The 22,443-nt window shown below is 48.6% G+C and overlaps 1 protein-coding gene across 7 annotated transcripts in view; it reads left to right on the top strand.

Moving 5' to 3' along the window:
- Positions 1 to 22,443, top strand: part of AGAP1 (ArfGAP with GTPase domain, ankyrin repeat and PH domain 1) — a 535,764-nt gene that overhangs the window by 431,482 nt on the left and 81,839 nt on the right. For 2 of the 7 annotated variants that reach the window (XM_020288104.2, XM_020288103.2), the window contains one exon: positions 12,238 to 12,315. The exons of the other annotated variants lie outside the window; for them this stretch is intronic. In XM_020288104.2, coding sequence (XP_020143693.1) covers positions 12,238 to 12,315 — 78 coding nt within the window. The remainder of the gene's footprint in view (positions 1 to 12,237; positions 12,316 to 22,443) is intronic. 7 annotated transcript variants of the gene reach the window in all.

The following is a 22,443-nucleotide window of genomic DNA, read 5'->3' on the forward strand; positions in this document are numbered from 1 at the left end:
TCTCAGCACAGTGCCTGGCTCAGCAGAAGTTAGGGGTGGTGGTAGAGCTGGTGGTGGTGGTGATGGTGGAGATGGTGGTGTGATGGTGATTATGGTGTGGTAGTGATGGTGATGATGGTGATGTGATGGTCATTATGGTGTGGTGGTGATGATGGTGGTGGTAGTGATAATGGCAGTGATGGTGGTAATGATGATGGTGATGGTGGTGATGATGGTGGTGATGGTGATGGTGGTGATGGTGATGGTGGTGATGAAGATGGTGGTGATGATGATGGTGGTGATGATGGTGATGATGATGATGATGGTGGTGATGGTGGTGGTGGTGATGATGGTGGTGATGGTGGTGATGATGATGGTGATGATGGTGGTGGTGATGATGGTGGTGATGGTGGTGATGATGATGGTGATGGTGGTGATGATGATGGTGGTGATGGTGGTAATGATGATGGTGATGATGATGATGGTGGTGATGGTGGTGATGGTGGTGGTGGTAATGATGATGGTGATGGTGATCATTGTGTGGTGGTGATGCCAGTGATTATCATGTTCAATGGGAGCAAGAAATTATGTGCAACCTGCACCTTTATAGTTCCCTGAATGTTGGGGTCAGCTCTGAGCTGTGCTAAGCTGGGCAGCTTTCTGACTTATCATTCACTTCAATGTGTATGTAATGATTTGAGTGCGTTTTTGAATGACCTTGATGCATGCCCAAAGTAAACTTCGATACAACGAATATAGTTTTATAGCTGTGAATTAGGAATAGTCTTATAGACCATCATTCCTGCCTCTCATTGCCATCAGAAATAATGTGTAAGCCAACTTCTAAGTCATTGTCACCACATGCAGATGTCCTTAAAAGTTAGTTTACAGCCATGAATTTATTGTGCCCATCAGAAAGAGACACACCCATCTAGGTCAGTTTTCATGCCATGATCACTAGAGAATTGCATGTTACATTCTTTTTTTTTTCCTTTCCAATGATAGTAAGTCCTCGTTTAACGTCAATAGCTTCTTGGAAACTTCAACTTTAAGCAAAATGACATATAACAAAACCAATTTTTTTCTCATCAATGTTACCTTGAAATAATGTTGAAGGAAACTAAGTTGCTTAAAGTTGAAGTTTCCAAGAACCTATCGATGACATTAAGTTAGGACTTACTATATAACTTTTTCCCAGAGAGTTCAGAAAGAAAGAACATGAGAAAAACCTGAAATAATACATATGTGGTATAGATTCATGTATTAGAACCAGCAGGTCCTGAACTCAGTATTCCTGTGGAACCAGGCAGTTTCTTTAGTATTTCTTTTCCTTGCAATTTATTTTGGGGGTTTGTAGATGAAATGAGCTTTGGTGGAAATAGTTGATGTGCACTTCGTATCTTGTACCCAAGTAAGATATTCCTATTTCAGACAGTTTTTTTCTGGATGTGTTAGTAGCTATTAATACAAGCTTTTTCTTATTATATAACTTTATCTCTGTTCCTCTCTATTTAAGGAAAGGTGCCCATTTGTCCCTGCCTGTGGCAGTTGGGGGTCTGGAGGCCATTCCTGGGGTCAGACCTTCCCAGAGGAGATAAGTTACCACAGGTGTGTCTCAGGGCATTTCGTGAAGCCAGCTTAGCGTGACTCCAGGCTTCGATTCTACTGAACTCTGTCACTCTTCTTAAAAAGATGTTTCTGCACTGATTAGAAGCTGGGATCTAAATCCAACATAAGCACAAACATTTCTTTTCAGTGGGTCAAAGCTCACTTCTAATCATTAAAAGCCGATCCTGAAAATTAGCTGAAACTTCATTCAAGCGCAGTACGTTTTGGTTAGATACACACTGTGATCTGTTAAAGGGGGGAAAATAATTTCAGGGTCAACAATTTCAGATGAAACACAAGGAGATAACACAGTATCCAGAAGAACTGGCGTTGATAAATTATTGCCTCCAAAGAATATTAGTTAGCAAACACACTCAGAAGCCGGTCTTCACAATCATGAATTAAACAGCACGTCTTTCAGTCACAAATAAATTCCAGCTGGGGTGGCTGTTCTAAGCAGTTCTGTAGCTCATGACATATGCCGTGTATGCCGTGGTAAGACTTGAAATTGTCTCAGATTTGTAAAATTTTATGAGAAGAAGAAATGATGCATCGTGACAAGATAGTAGTTTTTTCTTTTTATGCTCCAAGCTAAAAAATATTCCCAGCCTCTGATTTGCCACTGTTACTCCTGGCCATTTATTCTATGGAAACAGTTAAAATGAATAAGAGAAAAAAAAATCATCTTCCTGTTCAAGATGCTTATGGTAGTGTTTTTCATAGACTTTATTTTCTAGAAAAGCTTTGGATTTATGGAAAGCTTAAGGAGGTGGCACAGATAATTCCCATATGCTTGCCTCCCACACAGTTCCCCGTGTCGTTTACGCCTTTCCTTGGAATGGTACATTTCTTACAATCGATGAACCAATATTGACACATTGTTGTTGATTAAAGTCCATACGTTATTTGGACTACTTAGTTTTTACCGAACCCCCTCTTTCTGTCCGGGGACCCACATCGCAGTTAGTAGCCGTGTCTCCTTACGCTCCTCTCTGCTGGGACGTTTTCTCAGACTTTTCTTATTTTTGATGACCTTGACAGTTTTGAGGAGTGCCAGTCAGGCGTGTTACAGGGTGCCCTCGGCTGGAATGTGACGTTTTTCTCAGGGTTAGTCTTGGGTCGAGGGAAGAAGGGCACAGGGGAAAGTGCCACGTGTGTCACGTCACACCGAGGGTGTGCACTGTGTGGGTAGGATGTAGGGCTGCTGGTGTGGACCTCGGTCACCTGGCTTCAGGTAGTGCTTGTCGGGTCTCTGCACTGTGGAGTCATTCTGCCCCTCCTCACCCCATTCCGCACTTCCGGAAGGAAGTCGCTGTGCACTTAAGGAGCGGGGAATTTACTCCTTGAGGGTGGAGTATCTTACTTGGAATTCTTCTGCCGGGGGGGAGTTGCTCTTCTCCTTCATGCATTAAATTATTCCATCATTTGCTTATACCTGTGTGGGCTCATGGGTATTTAGCGTAGGCTTTAGGCCGTGGTCCAGAACTGCTTGCTTTCGTTGCTCAAATCGTTCTCGCCGCGGCCACTGGGAGCGCTTTCCTTTGGTGCCTGTGCCCACTGGACACGCCTCCGTCAGCGTGGGTTTTCTTTTGTTTATTTCGGAGCTTTCTTTACTTTCTGGCACGACAAGATGCTCCAAGCCATGTCGTGTCTTTCCTGCCGTGGTCCTGGAATCAGCCGTGTCCTCGAGGAGCTCTGGTTCCTCTCACTGGGCAGTGTCGACAGAAGCCGGGATCCTGGGGGAGGCGCGCTTGCTGCGGCCAGGGTTTCGTGTCTTCTCGGCGCTCTCAGCAGACGGCGAAGGAAGACTTATGTGTACGCTAACCTGGGTCCACACACGTATCCACAGATATTCTGATACGGAGCCGTCTGTGTCTGCATTAAACAGATCACAGCATTCTTACTGCCATAGAGTTGGAAGTAATGGTTTTAACATAAAGATATCATATACCACCTCCACGATGCAACTGTTAAAAGGGACAGTTTGGAAAACAATGGTAACACAACACCTTACATCACAAAGTAGGAACGTCTATACTGGAGTTATACTTAACAAGGCGAATCAATAGATAAGAAGTTTACAGGAAAAGTGGAGAGAGAGATTAGCCATGGTTTATTCTCAATATGGAAGTAATACCAAATTAACTTTGCTTCTGCAATAGTATTAGTCTTCCACTTCTTCCAGTTAAATAGTTCTTGCCGAAACCCGAGTGAAGTTGGTATATTTAATTTTAAGTGAAAGCAACGAGATATTTTTTATTATTTTGCTGGGTAGGCACTGCAGGGCTTCTCAGAGGCCCTGCCTGGTTAATGATGGCCTTGTGTAATCGTTCGTAATAACCAGGGAGCACGCTACGAAGTTGTGAAGTTAGGGCCAAAGCAGTTTTATGGGAGAAAATCTGTTAGTGCTTAAAGGAATGTGTTTCCATAATAGCAAGAAGAGTCTCAAGTTTGGAACTCTCCTGTTGCTTTTCCACTCTGATCTTTGTACTTGATTGACTAAATAGATACCGTGGATCTCAAAGTTTCTGTGATTTCTCAAGCCACAGATCAGGACCCTCTTGGGAATTCCCAGAGAAATCCTTAAATGGAAAAGGCAAAGATGTTTCTAGTAGGCATTTCACCAGTCTGCTCAGGTTCGGATGACCGCATAGAAGGGGGGACGTGATTGACTGAATGACCCTGGAGTGTATCGTTTCACCCGCGGCAGCTATCGGAGCTCCACCACAAAGATGGCAGATCAAATGCTTCAAGAAGGGCGGTTGTTTGCCATTGTGGAGGCTGGTGGTCCAGTGATCACAGCCCCTCAATTACAGCCCTCCGAGAGAGCACGAGCAGCGGTCATTAAATAATTATGCCTTTGATTAGTTGCTTGAACTGGCCATTGCCTTTGAAATACGATAACACAATTTGAAGTTTTATTAAAAAACAATTTTTTGGGAATTGCTAAAAGATTTTGTGTTTTAGGGGAAAAAAAAAAATCAAAAAAGGCCCGCAGTATATTCTGTTGGAGGAGATTGAGAAGGAAAAAAAAAAAAGAAGAAAGGGAAGAGGGGGGAAAAAAAAGAAGAGATGACTGTTTCCCATTATCACTCATTTCTGTCTGAGGACGGCTAAGGTGGCCCCGGAGCTCCAGCCTCCTCCTCCTCCCAGTGTCACCAGCCCCCGCCTGCCACCCGCCTCACGGGGCAGGACGCGGGTCCCCAGGGCCGGGTCTGGGCAGGGGCAGGGGTCAGGGGACCCGCGGCCACTCTCAGGCACTGCTGCTGCACGGCACACACAGTTGCGTGACCGCAGTCGAACCAATCTCAGTAAGGGCACTTTTCACCACAACCGCTCGGCCTGGAAAGACCGATTTCAACCTCATCATCTTCTTAAGTGAGACTCGGGTTTGCTGTGCGTGCGTGTTTTGATTTCCAACACGGAGAGTCCAGTCCTGCGGCGTGAGGTGGTCAGAGCACGTGGAACTCCGCGCAGCCGAGTGACCAGACCGGGAGGACACGGTGCTCCTCCTGGGGCGGGGACGGGGGGCGAAGTCCTCATCCGTTTGCGTCCCCACACTGTCCTCACAAATGCACACAGAAGACAGCGAAGCCAGGGGCACAGGGAGCCCCGATTTGTTGTTGTTGTGTTTTTCTTGAGACAAAGTCTCGCTTTCTTGCCCAGCCTAGAGTGAGTGCTGTGGCGTCAGCCCAGCTCACAGCAACCTCAGACTCCTGGGCTCAAGTGATCCTCCTGCCTCAGCCTCCCGAGTAGCTGGGACTACAGGCATGCGCCACCATGCCCGGCTAATTTTTTCTCTATATATATTAGTTGGCCAATTAATTTCTTTCTGTTTATAGTGGAGACGGGGTCTCGCTCTTGCTCAGGCTGGTTTTGAACTCCTTACCTGGAGTAATCCGCCCGCCTTGGCCTCCCAGAGTGCTAGAATTACAGGCATGAGCCACCACGCCCAGCCAGGAGCCCCAATTTTAATTCCCTGGTAAGCCATCCTCCAAAAAAGGTTCCTCTTCTCAAAATGAACAAGCCGCTCCATGAAAACACGGAGAGAAGTTTCCATTATTCACTGATGTGTTTTTAATCACTATCTGAGGGTGCACCAAACTAAAAATCTACATGATAAATTTGTCATGGAGGTACGGTCTAGTTTAACTTACTTGTGATAATCCCTGTTAAAAGTTACTGGCTCGGCGTTGTACTGAAATACCCGGTTTATTCGGGGTGTGCTTGAACCCTTGGTCTCCAACTCAGTATGTTTCTAGGCCAAAAGGAAAACCGACTTTCTACCTAATTGGAACTTCTGGTTTTATTGCACATCCTGGAGGTTTTGCTTCGTTTTGATTTTCACTGTTTTCTGGGGTTAATGGTATTTCCTACGTGCGTCTACATTAGCCCACTGTGTAGAAGCCCTTGGCGATTTTCAAATTGTAAGAACTCTAAGAAGCCACCAATGTGGGAATGGTATGTGCTGTAAAAAAAAAAAAAAAAAAAGCCATAATGGGTTATTGGAAATTAGATTAAAATTTTATAATTAAAGGTTGATTACTTATTTCATGGGTTTTATTTAGTTAGGTATTGTGTCTTCTGTGTTCTGTGGCTTCAAATGACAAAAAAAAAGACTACTGGTCTTGCTAGCAACTGATAACGACAAAGTTATTTTGCTTCCTGAGCATATGTCCTATATATTTGCTTGGCCTCGGGTTTTGTTTAATCCCTTCAAAGGCCCTTTGAACCGACGTTTCAACACGACTACTTCTGTGTGAGGCGGCCTCCGGGAAGCGGCCGTGATGTCAAGCCCCCTCACAGCTAAAGTAGTGAGTTCACATAGTGGAAGAATCTTCTGGGTTGCATCTTATGGGGAAAAAAAAAAAAATCCACTGCCTTTTTGTAAGAGAACAGAACATTTACACAGTCTCGTGGAGCAAATGAACGTTCATATGGCCAGCACAAAAGAAGTCCCCAATCTCTAACCTCACAATGAAATCGCCACGGACAAAAGATCACGGGATGCCGGGCACACTACACTGGAAGTGACACAGAACCACAGCGGAATCCGGTCCTGCCTGCAGAGGCCCCTGGAAGGTTGGTCTTTGTGTAAAGGGTCCTGGTGCCACGGTCAGCCCGAAACACACTTGAGGGGCAAAGGCTCTCCCCTCTGCACCGGTGGCATTTATTAGACCGATGGCACCTTTAGCGATAGATTAACGCGCGTCTGATGTGGACAGGGAGTAATGCCGTCTGACAAGGTCACCGTTTGACTTCTCTTAGAGGTACAAGCGTACACTCCCGCGTGGGAATGGAGAAGTTTGTTTGTTTCACTCGGAGACAAGGCGCTGCTGGAACTGAGTGGCACACCCCTCCAACCCAGCCCCCTCCTCCGCGTAGGTGAAAAGATCCGGCGAGTTCTCATAATCGATTCTGAGGGCCGAGGCGTGCCTCATTTAGCCAGCCCCGTCCGGCTCACGCCGGGGGTGTAACTCATGCACACGCCAACGTCCAACGTGGCTGACGGGCCTTGGACACACAGCCTCACCGCTGCGTCATTTTTTAATCAGCTACCTGAAGAATATTTGTCTAACCAACAAAGAGTGCTGTCAGAAGGAGACTAGAGGTGACATTGATAAGTCTGCGGTTTGCAGGTGCGATGATGGAGGACGAGTTTGGGATAAAGCCCTGCTCGTTTGAGCATGCCCACAGACAGAAGAGTATTTTTATCCCGCTTATAAAGAGCCGGCCGGAAGAGTCTCATGTTGGAAATCTGCTGTCTGTGATTGGTTTTTAGGCGTTCACATGCTATGGTGAAATGATTTTTGTTTTGTTGTGTTTAGAGAAACAAATGAACAGAAATTTTTCTTTAAAAATTTAAGTCCCTCTTGATGGCATGAACCCATGTGAAGAGCTATCTGTCCCTTCCAGAGATAAGAAGTTGTGTACTAATTGGGAGTCGCTAGCTCCGAATGAGTCCAGCTACTCTGACTTAGTGGAAAGTCGCAACGTGCACGTTTTCTTTCTCCCTGTCTCACTGCGGAACGGTCACTCCTGCCTGCTAGTGATTGTGAGGAGTTGGCAATGTCATGCCATACCCGATTTGGTCATCCAGACACAAAATTTGCTGCTTATAACTGTCAGACACCTTAAAGAAACATTCTGCAGATTAAAGCTTCTATCAGCCTTTCTTCTTTCAACGCGTGAGTCGGATGTGCGGCATTTCAGACCCGCCTGGGCTGGGTGACATCCGCCCCGTCTGCAGCCTGATGACCTACTAACATCGACAATAAATAAATAAACATGGACATCACACTTGTCCATGTTAATATTTTGGCACCAAAAGGTGCCACAATGATCTCTCTTTGTAATTCAAAGACTTCCTTATAAATTCAGTTTACTAACACCTACAGTGTTCATAAGAGGGGGTGGGCTTTAAAATTAAAAATTAACTTTATTAATTTTAATGAAAAGTAACAAGATCATTGTTCTTTAATATTACATAGTGGTAAACTTTTTGTCTTCTTAGAGTTCAGGGGTGAGTCTGCATTGTCTTAACCTGAGTTTTGCAAAGTTTTGATCCTTTTAATCCTTAGAAAATACATTACAGCCAGTACAATGATGAGTTTTTCTATCCCTATTTCAAATTCTCAACTGTCCTCTGTTCCCTGGTACTACTGCCTCTTGCTGTGGTATTCCTATGTAGCACGCTTGCCTTGAGCCTGTGTTCACGTTTTGGCACCAGGATGGGCACAGTGCTGTCCTGCTAATGATTAGCCTCCCTTCCCCAAGTTCGCTGACTCTCCTGCAAACCCCGATCGGAGTTCAGAATATTCCATTTAATTTGCAGCTAAAGTGAGAAGAGATCGGCATCGCCGTCTGCACTTGAGCTGACAGTTTGTGCCAGACCTGAAATCATATGTCATGGGACTTTAAGTCCATTGAGGTTTGCATTTAACATTGGCGACAGTGCTGAGACATCAGGCCATCTAAGTGGCTAGATGAGGCATTGCGGAAAACCTGTTTACAGAAAAGACTTTTGCTGATGCAGTAAGCAAAGTGCGGAATGGAAAACACTGGCGGCATACTCACACCCTCCTGCCTTTTTGCTCAATAATAACAGGTGAAATTCTGATATTAAAATAATAGTCTTGTGAGAAATAACATTAATGACAAAATCAAAATGTTTAAGCCTGTGTTTAAAAGGAAGAAACTATATTCCTGGAAGTAAAACAAAACACCTAAAAATTTTAACCGGAGATAACCCAGAAAATTTAGTCTTTTGGGCTAGTACCCACAAGGTCCTCAGGAACCCCTTCCTAGTCCAGAGGCCCGAGACCAGAGGGACACCACGATGGGGGGCGATGGTTGACACAAAGCATGTCATGTTGGAGCACCCCTGGTTCCATTCAACACGGGGTCTCCGCATCCCCTGCAGGTGAATCCAGGCAGCACCATTGCACCCAGACTGGGATGTTATTGATGATAATATGATTGTATTTTCTCACTGAGAAGCTTCTAAACAAGGAGACTTAGAGCAATCAATGCCCCAGGAGACGGATGCATGTATCAGGGCCTTGGTATCAGCCAGAAAACATCCATTTGTTTAAGAGGAAGAAAAGGCATGACATTTTACACATTAAAATTGATTATTTCATCAATAGGTTAATAGAAAACCAGGCTGCAAGTTCACTTCCTGCTTATGCATCCCTATGGTGATGGGAGAACCCGGTATGACAAATGCAGGGCAAAAGAGCAGGTGGGGAGAGAGGTTTTCTGCACTAGAGCATCCCTTCCGGAGGGGGCCCAGCCTCCATCGTGCCTATTTATATGGAAATGTTTTAGAAAGAGGTAAGTTTTACGCTGAGCGGTGCAGCTCCTTAGTGACTGCTTCTCTCTGGAACTTGGGAAATACAGACCAGGACCCCAGAGCTTCAGCTGTTGAAAAATTAAGGACGTGGCCAGGCATGGTGGCTCACGCCTGTAATCCTAGCACTCTGAGAGGCCGAGGCGAGTGGATTGCTCAAGGTCAGGAGTTCGAAACCAGCATGAGCAAGAGTGAGACCCCGTCTCTACTATAAATAGAAAGAAATTAATTGGCCAACTAATATATATAGAAAAGATGAACCGGGCATGGTGGTGCATGCCTGTAGTCCCAGCTACTTGGGAGGCTGAGGCAGGAGGATTGCTTGAGCCCAAGGAGTTTGAGGTTGCTGTGAGCTAGGCTGACGCCACGGCACTCATTCTAGCCTGGGCAACAAAGCGAGACTCTGTCTAAAAAAAAAAAAAAGAAAGGAAGGGAGGGAGGGAGGGAGGGAAGGGAGGGAGGGAGGGAGGGAGGGAGGAAAGGAAGGAAGGAAAGGAAGGAAAGGAAAGAAAGAAAAATTAAGGACGTGATTAATTCTACAAATACATCATTATACCTGAAGAACCTGGTAAATACCCATCAGACATTTCTAAAGTAAACATTTGAAAACCATGACCAGTTTGGTTTCCTTCATTTCAAAGGCACAATTTTGTACTGATTGGTACCTGAAGATCCCTTTCCCAGGTGTGGCATTACCTGGGACAGATGCTTAGGCAGGACCTGTATAGGCAGTGAAGAGCCCTTGAAGATAAGGGAAACTTCTCCACCCATGAAAAATTAAATGTAGACCCATAAGCTATAGAAGAAGGGCCTGTCACCAGCCTTAGATGCCTGCTAGTTTAGAGATGACATTTCTTTTTTTGAGACAGAGTCTCCCTCCATTGCCCCAGGTAGAGTGCAGTGGCATCATCTTAGCTTACTGCAACCTCTAACTCCTGGGCTCGAAGCGAGCCTCCTGCCTCGGTCTCCCAAGTAGCTGGGACCACAGGCGCACACCATGATGCCTGGCTAATTTTTCTGTTTTTAATAGAGACAGGGTCTCGCTCTTGCTCAGGCCAGTCTCAAATAGAGATTACATTTCTTATTAAAATTATTTGTTGATTTTCACACTGCAAAGTAATTGCTAGTTGTTTAGCAGTTATAACGACTTTTTATCATCTCAAGAGAAGCTAAATCACAGCTAGTTTTTACTCTTGCCATTAGTGTAAAGTTTGTATCTCATATCTCAAAAAAATATGCAGTGCTAGATTTCAGGATTGTGTGTTTCTCACATGTATTGCATGTTGCCACAAAAGAAATCCAGTTTTCACAGAAGCACCTGTGGTTCGCTTCTGCAGCAGAACTGGTCATGAGGGCGCGCTCATCCCACGGGGTCATTTGTGGCCCAGAACGTGGTGCACACGCAGAGCCCCCAACCAGGGCCTAACTGCACCGCTGGGATTATTTCGGCCCGACCCTGCAGCAGCAGGCAGGAGGAGTGGGCCGTGATAAGTGAGGACGGTGCTGGGGTGAGAGAGCTGACCGTTCGGCAGGTCACGCCTTGGGAGCCGAAGGGTCAGCCGGGCTTCCCGCCTGTGAGCTTCAGCCCTGCCGGTGGAAGTGCGAAGGCCGCCCGGCCCTGGGCGAGCCCTGCTCACCTGCGCCGAACAGGCGGTTATCCCAGCAGAGCCTCACGGGCGCTTGGACTAGTGCCCCTTCCTGGCTGTGGAAGTTGAGAGAGGCAGGTGGTCCCGTGCGGCCCCTTCCGGAGCATGACTGGCTGTGACCGTCACCAGTCATATTGCTGTGTCTCCCTGCATGGCAGGCCTGTCCCTTTGACCTGGGCCTGTGTCTTCAGCTACGTGTGCCTGGAGACTGCTTCAGTCTTTATAAAGTGTCTGCCGCAGGTGGCACGAACGCCTCAGGTGGGCCGCTTCTCTGCCACAGGTGTGGGCAGTCCCGAGTTGATGGTTGGGGGGCGGGGCGTGGAGGGGGCCATGGGGAATGTGTCCCCGGGGAGGCGCATCTGGGAGGGTGGGGGTCCCATCCCTGACCCGGCCAGTCACTGCACACAGCGAGGGCATGGGGCCCGCTCTGCCCATGTTAAGTTCTTTCTTCTCCACTGTGGGTGACTAGGTATTTGTCTTTTTTGCTGGGAGCCTCTAGGGGCATTGACTTTTTGGGTTCCTGGGAGCTCTATTCAGGGCCTGCAACGTTCCCGGGTGTGAAAAAGAACAGGCTCTGCTCTTGAAGACAGCAAAATGGTACCAGGGCTTCGCTGCCGTGGCTTACTGCCCAGATCAAAATCAGCTTCTATTTTTAGCAGCTCTTGGTTTTAAAGGCCTGCCCTCTACAACCTGCAGCCGTGAACTCTGCTACTAACCAGGGTCCCTTTTGATTTGACGTGCTCCTAAGACTTTGCCAAATCTAAGGGCTTGTGGCTGCTGGCATCACAGCTCCTCCCAGTGCTACCGCGCCCTGGGGCAGAGGCCGATTTCCGCACCGTTTGGTGGCCCCGCGTCAGACCCAGCAGGGCGAAGGGTAGGGGATGCATGGACTTCATCTCTTTGACTGTGCAGAACTAACGACAGGGGCACGCCTCCCGCCTCCGCCCTCCCTGAGCCCCTCTGTGTTCACACTGGGGAGTAGAGGGCCGGGCCGGGGGGCCCTGGGGTGCCTGCCCGCTTCCCCCAAACGGACGGCTCGGAGGGGAGTTCAGTGCTGCTTTGACATTTCTTTTCTCCCCTTTTCATTTGTTTTCTTTTCCTTTTTGTTTTCTCTCTTTTCCCCCCTCTCCCCTTTCTGCTCTCGGGATGCAGCCAAACGCAAAGCATGGAAACTAAACCGTGTTGGTAGCCTGCGAAATATATACAGCAGCAGCAGCACCAACACCGAAGGTAACACCCTCGCCTCCACCGCCCCCAGCCCTCTCCTTCCTTCCCCACGCAGACATGGAAATGCGATGATGCCCCCGCCGCATGCTCCCTTATTGTGTTTGCAGAGTCATTCCTGTGGTCTTTTCATCTTTTTGTTTGTGTGTTTTATTCTACCATTCATGTTCCTTTCAGCTTACTTAAATTTTGACCTTTCCCTTCAGTCGTAGAGTAGTGATGTTTAAATTACTTCGGAAACCTATTTTCTCCTCTTTTTTTCTTTCCCTTTATACATGTGGGCACTCAGTGTAATATTTCCCAAGTTATTACAGTTTTTAAAAGTGTTAGTATCAGGTGTAATGATCTGTAGCCAAATACAATAGTGTGCCGTGACATTTAAGTAGCAGTCTTAATTTGTTTTGTGGAAGCATTCTCCATAATGCTCTCTGCAGTCTAATCCAGAGGCAGGCAGGCCCGGGCCATTTGCATGGGCTGCTACTGCTTGTAAATTCGGTATATTGTTGTGTTTCTAAAGGTCGTCCGGTGCCAAAGTTCACAAATTGACTTGCGTTGCTTTTTTCATCGAAGACAGCCGTCATTGCTTTCGTATAATAGCAGATTGAATTTTTCCCCCACCTTCATTTGAACAACACAATTATAAATTGCCTTTTTTTTTTTTTTATGATTACAAATGTCAAGGGTCAGAATTATTTTGATGCCAGGCAAGGGAAAACCACCACCGTCAGCCCGAGCATACGAACGGGAGGCTGGTGTGTGATACGTGTGATGCAAAATAGGTCACAATCCAGCAATCTTGGTATAATAGGGGGAAATTTTTTTTCACTTAAGTGCAAGCCAAATGGGTCAAGTAATCGCAAGCTCGTGCCCTAACACTAATTGACTTATTTGGGGATGATTATAACTGTAATATTTTTCTTAATGTCACTGTTTTCTGGGCTGTTGATTTTAGCGATTGCCAAGCAGTGGCATTAAATCTCTTGTAAATTTTAAATTGCACGCTATTTCTGTAAACAAGTCCCTCTCTTCACATCCCGGTCATTAACCTTTGTTGATTTATATCACCGTCCTCTTTTTCTTCCTTTCACAATTATTCCTGTCTCGCTGCTGAAAGCCCTGCTCTCGGCCTGGAAAAAAAAAAAAATGAATCTGGAAAACAAATACCTACATTTTCACTATGGCTTGTTAAAGCGCCATTTTTTAATCATAATTTTTTTTCATTCCTCAAGAGGAAATTGTTGTCTGTTCAAGTGCCAGTGGGGCTTGGCCTCTTCTTTCAAGGCATTCAAGAAATACCAAACTCAAGAGGGAAAAGAATAAAATTTAAGAAACGGTCACGTTCAGTATCATGTTTTGTTGCATTTTTAAAGGCTATCAATAAACTCTCTCACTATTTTTTTTTTAAATGTTTTTCAGCTTAGCGTGCATATCATTTCTCTTCCCTTATCAAGTGTTGTTTTTCTTCTGCATGCATGGAGATTTTGTCACGACAAATTCCTTTATTGACTACCAGCCTTCAAAAGGAAAGACAGACGTGAGGTCTGGTTTGAAATGCAGCTGTGAGAGAATTGGGGGACAGTAAGGAGGCATACATGTTGGTTCCCTGAGCTTGAGGGCAGACAGCTCCCACCTGAGACCTGCTGCCAGGCCTTGCTGGAGTCGCTGGTGGGAGACACGGGACCCGAGAGGGGCCAGTGAGGACTCGCAGAAGCGCAAGCTTTCAGCCCTAACTAAGCAGGTCACAGGCAGCGCTGCCACGCCCAGGGCGCTCCCCTCTGGAATCCTCACATACTGGGGAGCGTTGCAAACGGGGGGTCCCCGGTCGGCTGTCAGCAGGTAGCAGGTGCAGTCCGGGGATGCCGGGGTAAATAATGACGGCACAGCCAGTTCTCCTTCACCTTTTCTTTCATTTTTCTCAGTCATAGTAAGTTTCTGTTCAGTGTTCAGTTACATGTATGAATGTTCAATTAAGTGACATGATCATTCCTCATTTACTTCGGGTTTAAGATTAATATCTGTACGCCTACGATCCCATTTCATACGGCTTTTAATACCGTATGATGGAATTCATACAATTATAGAAAATAAATTGTCGAAATGCCTTTCCGATTTCCAGCCTTCTTGATGTGTGCTGTTACCACATGGTCACTGTCTATAAAATGACCCTTTGTGAAAATCCGTGTCCTGAACATTCTAACATTCTAGCTTTAACCTGAGGTGTTGAATGCCACACTAAATGTACCCATCCCCAAATGGAGCATTGTTTAAAGTGGTCCCCACTTTAGCAATTTATCCAGTGATTTATCACTTTAGTGATTTATCCAGAGGTACCAAAATAAGGTTGATAACCAGAGTTCCCCGTGGACGGAGTTGGAGCCTGAGTTTTATAGGGGAAGGCCACCCCGTAGGAGTAGGGCGTGCGGCCCAGCCGTCCTGGGACCCCCGGAGACTCAGGTTTGTGGGAATCGGACAGGGCTGAGACTTGAGCCCGAGGATCTCTCTCTCTCTCTCTCTCTCTGAAGCCTGTTTTCTTCTAAGTCTGCTCTCTTTGGCCCCCGGACCACATTATGTCAGTAGTCCTCGCCGTACCTGCCAGGTAGGTACCGTGTTACAAAGGGAGCAGTTGACGGCGAGATAAGTCAGGCGACTTTCTGCAGAACAAGCCAGCACACTGTGGAGGCAGGACCTGTGCTCGCATCTCTCGGTTCTGGGGCCTTGTCCTGGGTCTGCATAGAAGGGTTGGTGGATGGAGGTCAGGAGCGAATGAATGAAAACAAGTTCACCAAAACACACATACGAGATTAGAAGACAAGCAAAAATATTTTATCTTCTTTTGTCTGTCCGTGAGGGCTAGTTGTCCCTGACACCACCACGATGGAGACTTACTGTGTACACATGGCACTAAATTTCAAACCTTTGTTGCTTCCCAGTTACCAAGCTCTCTCTCATTGTTGGTGAAATGCCACTCCTTTCGGCAAGAATGCAACTGGAACTTCCCCGTCTCGGAAGCCTGGTGACGGCGTGGCCCTTCCCTCAGCAGCTGCCTCCCAACCCAAGGGGGAAAGAAATCTAAATCTCTGGTGACTGAGACTAGGCTTGAAAATGTTCAACTCTAAAGTAAATTTTTGTCCGAGAAAGGACAAAGAGAACTGAGTAGGGAAAGGGAGGCCTGTTGGGGTGCCTGGGCGGCATCCCTCCCGACACCGGGCCTGCGTGGAGGGAGTGGGTGGGCTGTCCCAAGGGTGTTGAGCTGTCTCTATTCCGCAGAAGAAAAATACTTCCAGGACAGGTGATAAAGGATAAGCGAGGCGTTGGGGGACAAAGGGGCATGTCTTGGGGTGCCAGGCCCCCCCCACATTATATGAGCTGTACTGCCCACTCACAGACAGCAAAATGAATACTTAGGACAGGGCCACTTTGCACAATTAATGATGCTTGGACCCAAGTATTAGCCAGAGTCAGGATTGGCCCAAAGTCCCAGTTCGACCTTGTTCTGTTCTGCTCGGTCGACAAAGATCCGGGTTTCTGCGGATTTAGAATTTGCCCCAGAGACGGGCCCGTGAGACGCTGCTTGCTTTGGGGACATCCCGGTGCCACAGTGGCCCATGATAGGGTCAGGTGTCTTCCGCCTTACGGCGCAGACTGTTTCTCTGAGCAAGCTCGAGCTGGCCTAAGTCGTGGGCGGTTGCTGGCACCATCCACTGTTCCGAGACTTGTAACGCGCTCAGAGCTCAGTTAAGCAAGCTGTACGCGTGTGCCCGGTGGCTCACACCTAGGAAGGACGAGCCTGCTGAGGGAGAGTGGGTAGGCCTGTCTCTCGCTCATGACTCCTGGGCCCTGCTGTGACACGTCATCGCTGGCGGTGGGTCCTGGTCTAGCAGAGAGGATAGGGGTGCACGCACGCGGGGCCCTCGGGGAACGTACAGAGACTCTAGTGCAGATCGAGGGCAGGCGAGCTCCAGAAGGGGCCGTGGCAGCGTTGTCCATTTGATGGGGGGGGTTCAGGAAAGGCTTCGTGGCCTCCAGGAGTTGACAGTAGCCGTGGCGGCCGCAGCTCAGTGCTGAGCGGTTTGCTGCATCCTGGCTTGCAACTCCCCAGCAACCCTGGAGGAGGAGGTCTTCTCCTCCGCCCTTTATAAAAGAGGAAACTGAGGCTGGGAGAGGAGCCAAGGTGAGCCCCAGGGGTACTCCTCATGGGGAGATGGAGCAACAGCCCGAGCCTGGGCGGTGCTCAGCAGAGAGCAGACGGCAGCCTCGGGCTGGAGCCAGGGTGCAGATGCCCCTTTGGGGACCAGCAGAAGGGACGGCCAGCATCACTGGCAGAGGAAGAAGGCTGCCCTGCCCTGGCCTGGGATGTGGGACCAGTCCTGCTGGCTTTATTCTGAAGGCTTCACCGCAGTGTCTGCATTGGGCCCCCCTAAAGGCCCCGTGAACCTGTCGGACAGTGCAGGGCCCACCATCTGAATCTGCCTTCCGGAACCTCAGCAGTGACCGTCCCCCAGGCTCAGACAAGGCTCCGTTTCACTCTGAATCATCTCACATACCTTGGGGCACTTACTCTCATTTGCAAGAGGCGGTGTGGACGGTGGTTTGGAGCCCAGACTCTTGGGCCAGATGGCCTTGGGTGAGTCCAAATCACCACTTTGTGGCTCGAACCGAGCTTCTTGACGTGTCCTCTCTGTACCTCAGTTTCCCCACCAGCAGACCGCTGTGACAACACCCCCTGCACAGGGTCACGGTGCGGGCTCAGCAAGCTAACGTCTGCAGAGCCGGGTGCCATGGTGCCCACGGGAAACCGCTCACCTGTGGCTGCTCGCCAGGGTCAGGGGTGGCGCTGCCCGGGCGCCCATAGATGCCCGTCGCTCAAAGAAAATTCGGAGTCTTGAGCCTCATTTACATCACGAGAAGCGGAGACCCCTCGGGAGATGGTGGCCCTGGAAGGGTAAGAGAGACTTTAAAAATCAGACTTACTCTTTCTCCCAGATTTTTGAACCTGTCCTTCCACGTATTGCCACGCCGGAAAGAACCGTCAGCGGTGGAAATCGGCTGGCGGCCGAGCTCCGGGTCGGCCCCGCCGCCTCCCCGCCGTGGGATCCAGCTCCCGGCCTGGCCGTCCTCCGTTTACTTTTCTTCTCTAACACGGAGACAACAAAACCCACCTGGAAGGATAACTGAAGAAGAAATGAAGTGAAGCCCGTGCTGCCCTTCCCACAGCACGTGGCCGGGCTGACCACGGTGGTGGCTGTCCCATCGCTGCACAGACGTATTTAACAGAAAAGTGACTCTCAGGCTCCACGGAGAATGTCCGAGGGACGGTGTGGTGGCCCGAGGTGTCGGTACAGGGCGGAACAGGCCACAGCAGCCACCCCTAAACGGTGGACGGCACAGATTAAGAGCTAATGCAGGGTTAAAGACCCCTTCATGGGAAATAAGTCTGGAATTGGCCTTTTGGGGAGAGGAGCCAGGGTCCTTGTTTTCCTAGCCCCTGACTGGAGAGAATGACAAAACTTGGGATCACCTGAGTGCTGGCCAGCACCAGGGGGAGGAGGACACCTGTTGGCGGTGAAGGGCACCCCCAGAGGCCCCCGTGGACCTGGGCGGCCGTCCGATGTCTGGGCCCCGGGCCTGCCTGGCCTGACGGTGCGTAACCGGGAGCCCGAGGGGACCTTTGAGAAGTGAAGACCTCGTCGGGATGAGGAACCAAATGGTAAATACTGAGCGGGCTGCTTGGTAGCTAGATAAATTACGACACATGCCTCTGGTTCTTCTTCCTCTTTCTAAACCAAACGCTTGGGCCAGGAGAAAGTGCGAGGGACAACGTTAATACGAGTCTTCCGCGTCCCAAAATGTTGGCCATTTGGGGTCAGTCTGGCAACTAATTTTTCTTAGGAGCTTTGTTTTAGACACTTTCCTTGATTTAAGAAATGCCTGGCCCCCTGCAGTGGGCTCCGGGTGCTGCCGTAGCTCTTTATAATGTGTTTGGGAGATAAAAACCTGTCTGTTTCTTAAGAACCTTCCTGTGGCAGTATTAGCAGTGAGCATTCCTAGCTGTGATTTCCCTTTGGGAATTTGCTTCTTCCCGGAATTAATCATGTTCTTGTCCTAAATGAAGCCACAGTGCAACACCTTGTTGGGCTCTCTTGCTTAAACAAAAAGGTGTTCACCAAATTCAGAGCTTCCAAAAATACCCGAGACCCATGAACTTGCATGTGTTTATAACGATCTTTTCTTTTTGTTTGAAATTAGTAACTTCTCAAGCATGTCGGCGGGGTATTTTTGTATGTATTTTTTTTTCCGTAGTCCTTCATTCTGCACAAGCCTGGGCCATATATTCTGCAGGCTTTCTTCCACATCCATCTTTTCCTACAAAAATGGGAGAAAAATGGAAAATAAAACCTGACTTATTTTAGTGGGTTTTGGCTGACATCTTAAATGTGGCTTTCATCATAATTGGGTAAAATATGTAAACCACATGCTTATTTCATATGTGCTTTTAAAGCAGAAATATTGAAGTATTTTACGACATGTCTGGGGCTGTGTATGCCATTGCCTCACGTAACCTCGTGGGGCGTGGGAGACCTGCAGACCCCACAGAGTGGCAAGTGCGTTCCATCTCGGGTTCCTGCTCTGATAACTACATAGCGGCTGCCTGGAGAATTGTGTTAAGGGGGATTCTGAGACTGCCAGCTGGGAACATCTTTCCTTGCAAAAGGAGGAGACACAGCATACCTTTGTCATCCCTGGTCCAGCCCACTGCCTGCCCTGCAGGTAGAGCTGAGACCAGAAAGCTGGAACGGCCTGCTCATGGGCTCCAGGCGGCAGATGGCAGAGCAGGAAGTAGGTTCCTAGAGAGAGAAGCCCGAAAATGGGAGCCCCAGTTCAGACAGAAACTGAGAAAAGTCCTCACTAACACTTGCTTGTTAATGGGTCTGGGGAGGGAGGCGCACCTTAGTCAAAGGTAAGAGTCTAGTAAGGTATTAGGGTATTGTGGTATATCCTAAAACAAAAGTCCCCATTCTCGAACTCCTGACCTTGAGCGATCCTCCTGCCTTGGCCTCCCAGAGTGCTAGGATTACAGGCGTGAGCCACCACACCCAGCAAAAGTCCCAATTCTTATACAACAGAAGTCAAGAGCAGAGAGGAGGGTCATTTTCCCTGTGGGTCTTGGCTGTTTTATTGTCCGATCATTTTTCAGTGGTGCGTCTGGAAGCCAGGCGTGGAGTCCGGACTCCTATGGGCGCAGTCTGCAGTGAACGTGGCCTTGGCCCACATGAAAATTGCCATCTCCGCAGAGTTTCAGTGGCACATCTCATTTTCATCCTGTGTTTGTCATGAACTATGTCAGGAAGGACACCTTAGCCTCGTGGATAGAACAGCGGCTGGGCATTAGGGGGCTGGATTCTGTGCTGGAGGGGACCCTGGGAGAGTCACCTCTCTCTCCAGGACTCAGACTCTTGGAGGCAGTGAAGAACTTGGAGCAAACGACCTCTGCATCCTTCTGAGCCTTTCTCAGTGCGGAAGAGACCCGGATCCCGGCGGCATCATGCCCATCACACCTGCACACACAGTTTTGAGCCATTCTGCATCTTAGTCTGGGACAAGGACCTAGATCGTGTCCCCTCCCCGAGACATGTATGTCCCTCTGTTCCCCTCTCCTCCCCTCACCCACACCCCCAAGTGCATCCTTGCCAGGTGTCGACTTCCAAATGCAAAACCGCTTTCAGCTGCTTTTAGCCCTTTAACCCTTTGTCTGCTAGGATTCCGCAAAAAATAATTGATGACTGATTGGCCCATTAACCTTTAAGGGGAAAAAAAGTTTGACAGCCCAGACTTGTGTAATGAGGAGGGATTCCTTGTGAAATCAGTCTGATGGCTGAGTTGCTTGCCCCTGAGGAGGCAAAATTAGCCCCATGGGGCCTCGTCTGCATAGAAACTGGACACAATTAGTGTAATATCCGGTGTTATTAATGTCGTTTGGAGTAATTGGGCAGGTTGATTTCGACAGGTTCATGGTGCTAAAATACTATTATAGTGGACCTTTCCACAGCTAACCGTTAAACACAGAAAACTGTTTAAATCCCTGTGAGCCCAATCACAAAACTTTATTAAACAGCTAAGCCCTGGAATGTCGCACTGCGAAACAACACCGCGCCTGCTACATCGGGCTTTGGGGCGTGGTGGCGTTTTGATTTTTCATGAGCCAGGGACTAATTTTCCTGTGTGTGTGTGTATCTGAAACTAAGAACACGCTTTTACTATCCACACCGTCAGGAATTTCTACAACCTGAGCTCTGTTTTTACAGAATGAATTAAATATAAGCCACTACAATTGTCGCTAATGGTGGGTTTGTGTTAGTGAAATGACAGCACTTGAGACGAGGCCCCAGCGTGGTACGCCCTGGCTGTTCGGGCGCTCGCTCCGCACGTTTTAACCGAGGGTGACGGTGAAGAGTGGTGCCCGGCTCTGTCTCTCTGACCGATGGCCCCCCACTGCCAATTACTGTTTTTATCATTTTTTTTATCTAGTTGCTGATAACTAAAATATCATCAGAGTATCACTTCCTAATGTGCTTCGCTCCTCTGGGCCACTGGTGATTTGAATGAGGCTCTGTCATCTGGTAAAAATCCTTCTTTGAACATTAGGAGGAGCGTGTTAATGTTCTCCCCACATGGAGGAAGGGAAAACATTTGGGTCCAGAAATCTGTTCACTGTTTATTTAATGAGAGGGAGCAGTCACTGCAACATACAGGAGTGTGAACACAGGTTAAAGGTGTATATTTGCCAGGTGTTGACCTAAGAAGGTGACCAGAGCAGCACCTAGCAGATACCCACGAGGGTAGGTGTTCTTCTCTGCACTAGTCAGGACTGGGTGTAGTAGTGGCAGGAACCCAGTGTAAAGGGGAGAACAGGTTGTCTCATGGAACCAACTGCAGGATGGGTGGGGCGGACTGGCAACAGGGACACCTGCACCCAGGGGGCTGGCACTTCCCCGTCTGGCTCTGCAGTGCTGGTCAGCAGCGTTTTCCTTCCCATGCTGTGGGTTTTCCTTCCCATGCTGTGGGCAAAGCCACCTGCACCTGTGGGCCACGTCCTGGCAGGTCCCAGATAAGAGGGGAAGGGGCTCTGTGGCCCCGACTCATAGGTGAAACCTGGATAAAGACACGTGGAGCACATGTCCCCCACCGGATCTGAAAAGAGCGGGAGCATCACGTACTCGGATTGGCCGGGCGTAGATGGGCCCATCCGTGCCCCCATGCTGGCCAGTCACTGGCCAGGGAGCCAGACGCCCCGGCACATGGCACCTGGGAAGTCCCCAGCTCGTGACCAGCACACCCGTGCTCTGTGCCCCCCACAGTTCTCCAGGCTGGCCTGACCGGGTGGCCTGACAGCAGTTAGATCAGGACACCAGTGACTGGCAGGTGACGGATTTCTGGGGAAACTGCTTTCGAAAGACCCAGCGTTGCTCTGACTCGAGGAGTTGGGGGAAGTAGCAGGAAGGCCACCAGGAAACCCTCCGGCTCCCGCTCCACCCCCTAGGAGAGCTCCTTTTTTTTTTTTTTTTTTTTTTTTTGAGACAGAGTCTCACTTTGTTGCCCAGGCTAGAGTGAGTGCCATGGCATCAGCTTAGCTCACAGCAACCTCAAACTCCTGGGCTCCAGCGATTCTTCTGCCTCAGCCTCCCGAGTAGCTGGGACTACAGGCATGTGCTACCATGCCCATCTAATTTTTTACATATATATATCAGTTGGCCAATTAATTTCTTTCTATTTATAGTAGAGACGGGGTCTCGCTCTTGCTCAGGCTGGTTTTGAACTCCTGACTTTGAGCAATCCGCCCGCCTCGGCCTCCCAAGAGCTAGGATTACAGGCGTGAGCCACCGCGCCCGGCCTAGGAGAGCTCCTTTTTAAGGGTTTGTCTATTTTTAGGAATTAGAGGAAGAAGGCTCCTTGCCACTTTAAGCTAAAAGAAATAAATAATAATTAGAGAAGGTGACACCTGTAAAGTTCTGGCCTCGTCCCTGACGCAGAATGGGGACCCAGCGGCATTGTTCTGTGTGCCTGTTACGCCGTGCAGCAGATTTGTTACAAAGAAGTGAATCACTGCTTCGTGGAAGGCGTATGTGGCATGACCAA

The sequence above is a fragment of the Microcebus murinus genome, chromosome 8 (genome assembly GCF_040939455.1).
Source record: "Microcebus murinus isolate Inina chromosome 8, M.murinus_Inina_mat1.0, whole genome shotgun sequence".
Lineage (NCBI taxonomy): Eukaryota > Metazoa > Chordata > Mammalia > Primates > Cheirogaleidae > Microcebus > Microcebus murinus.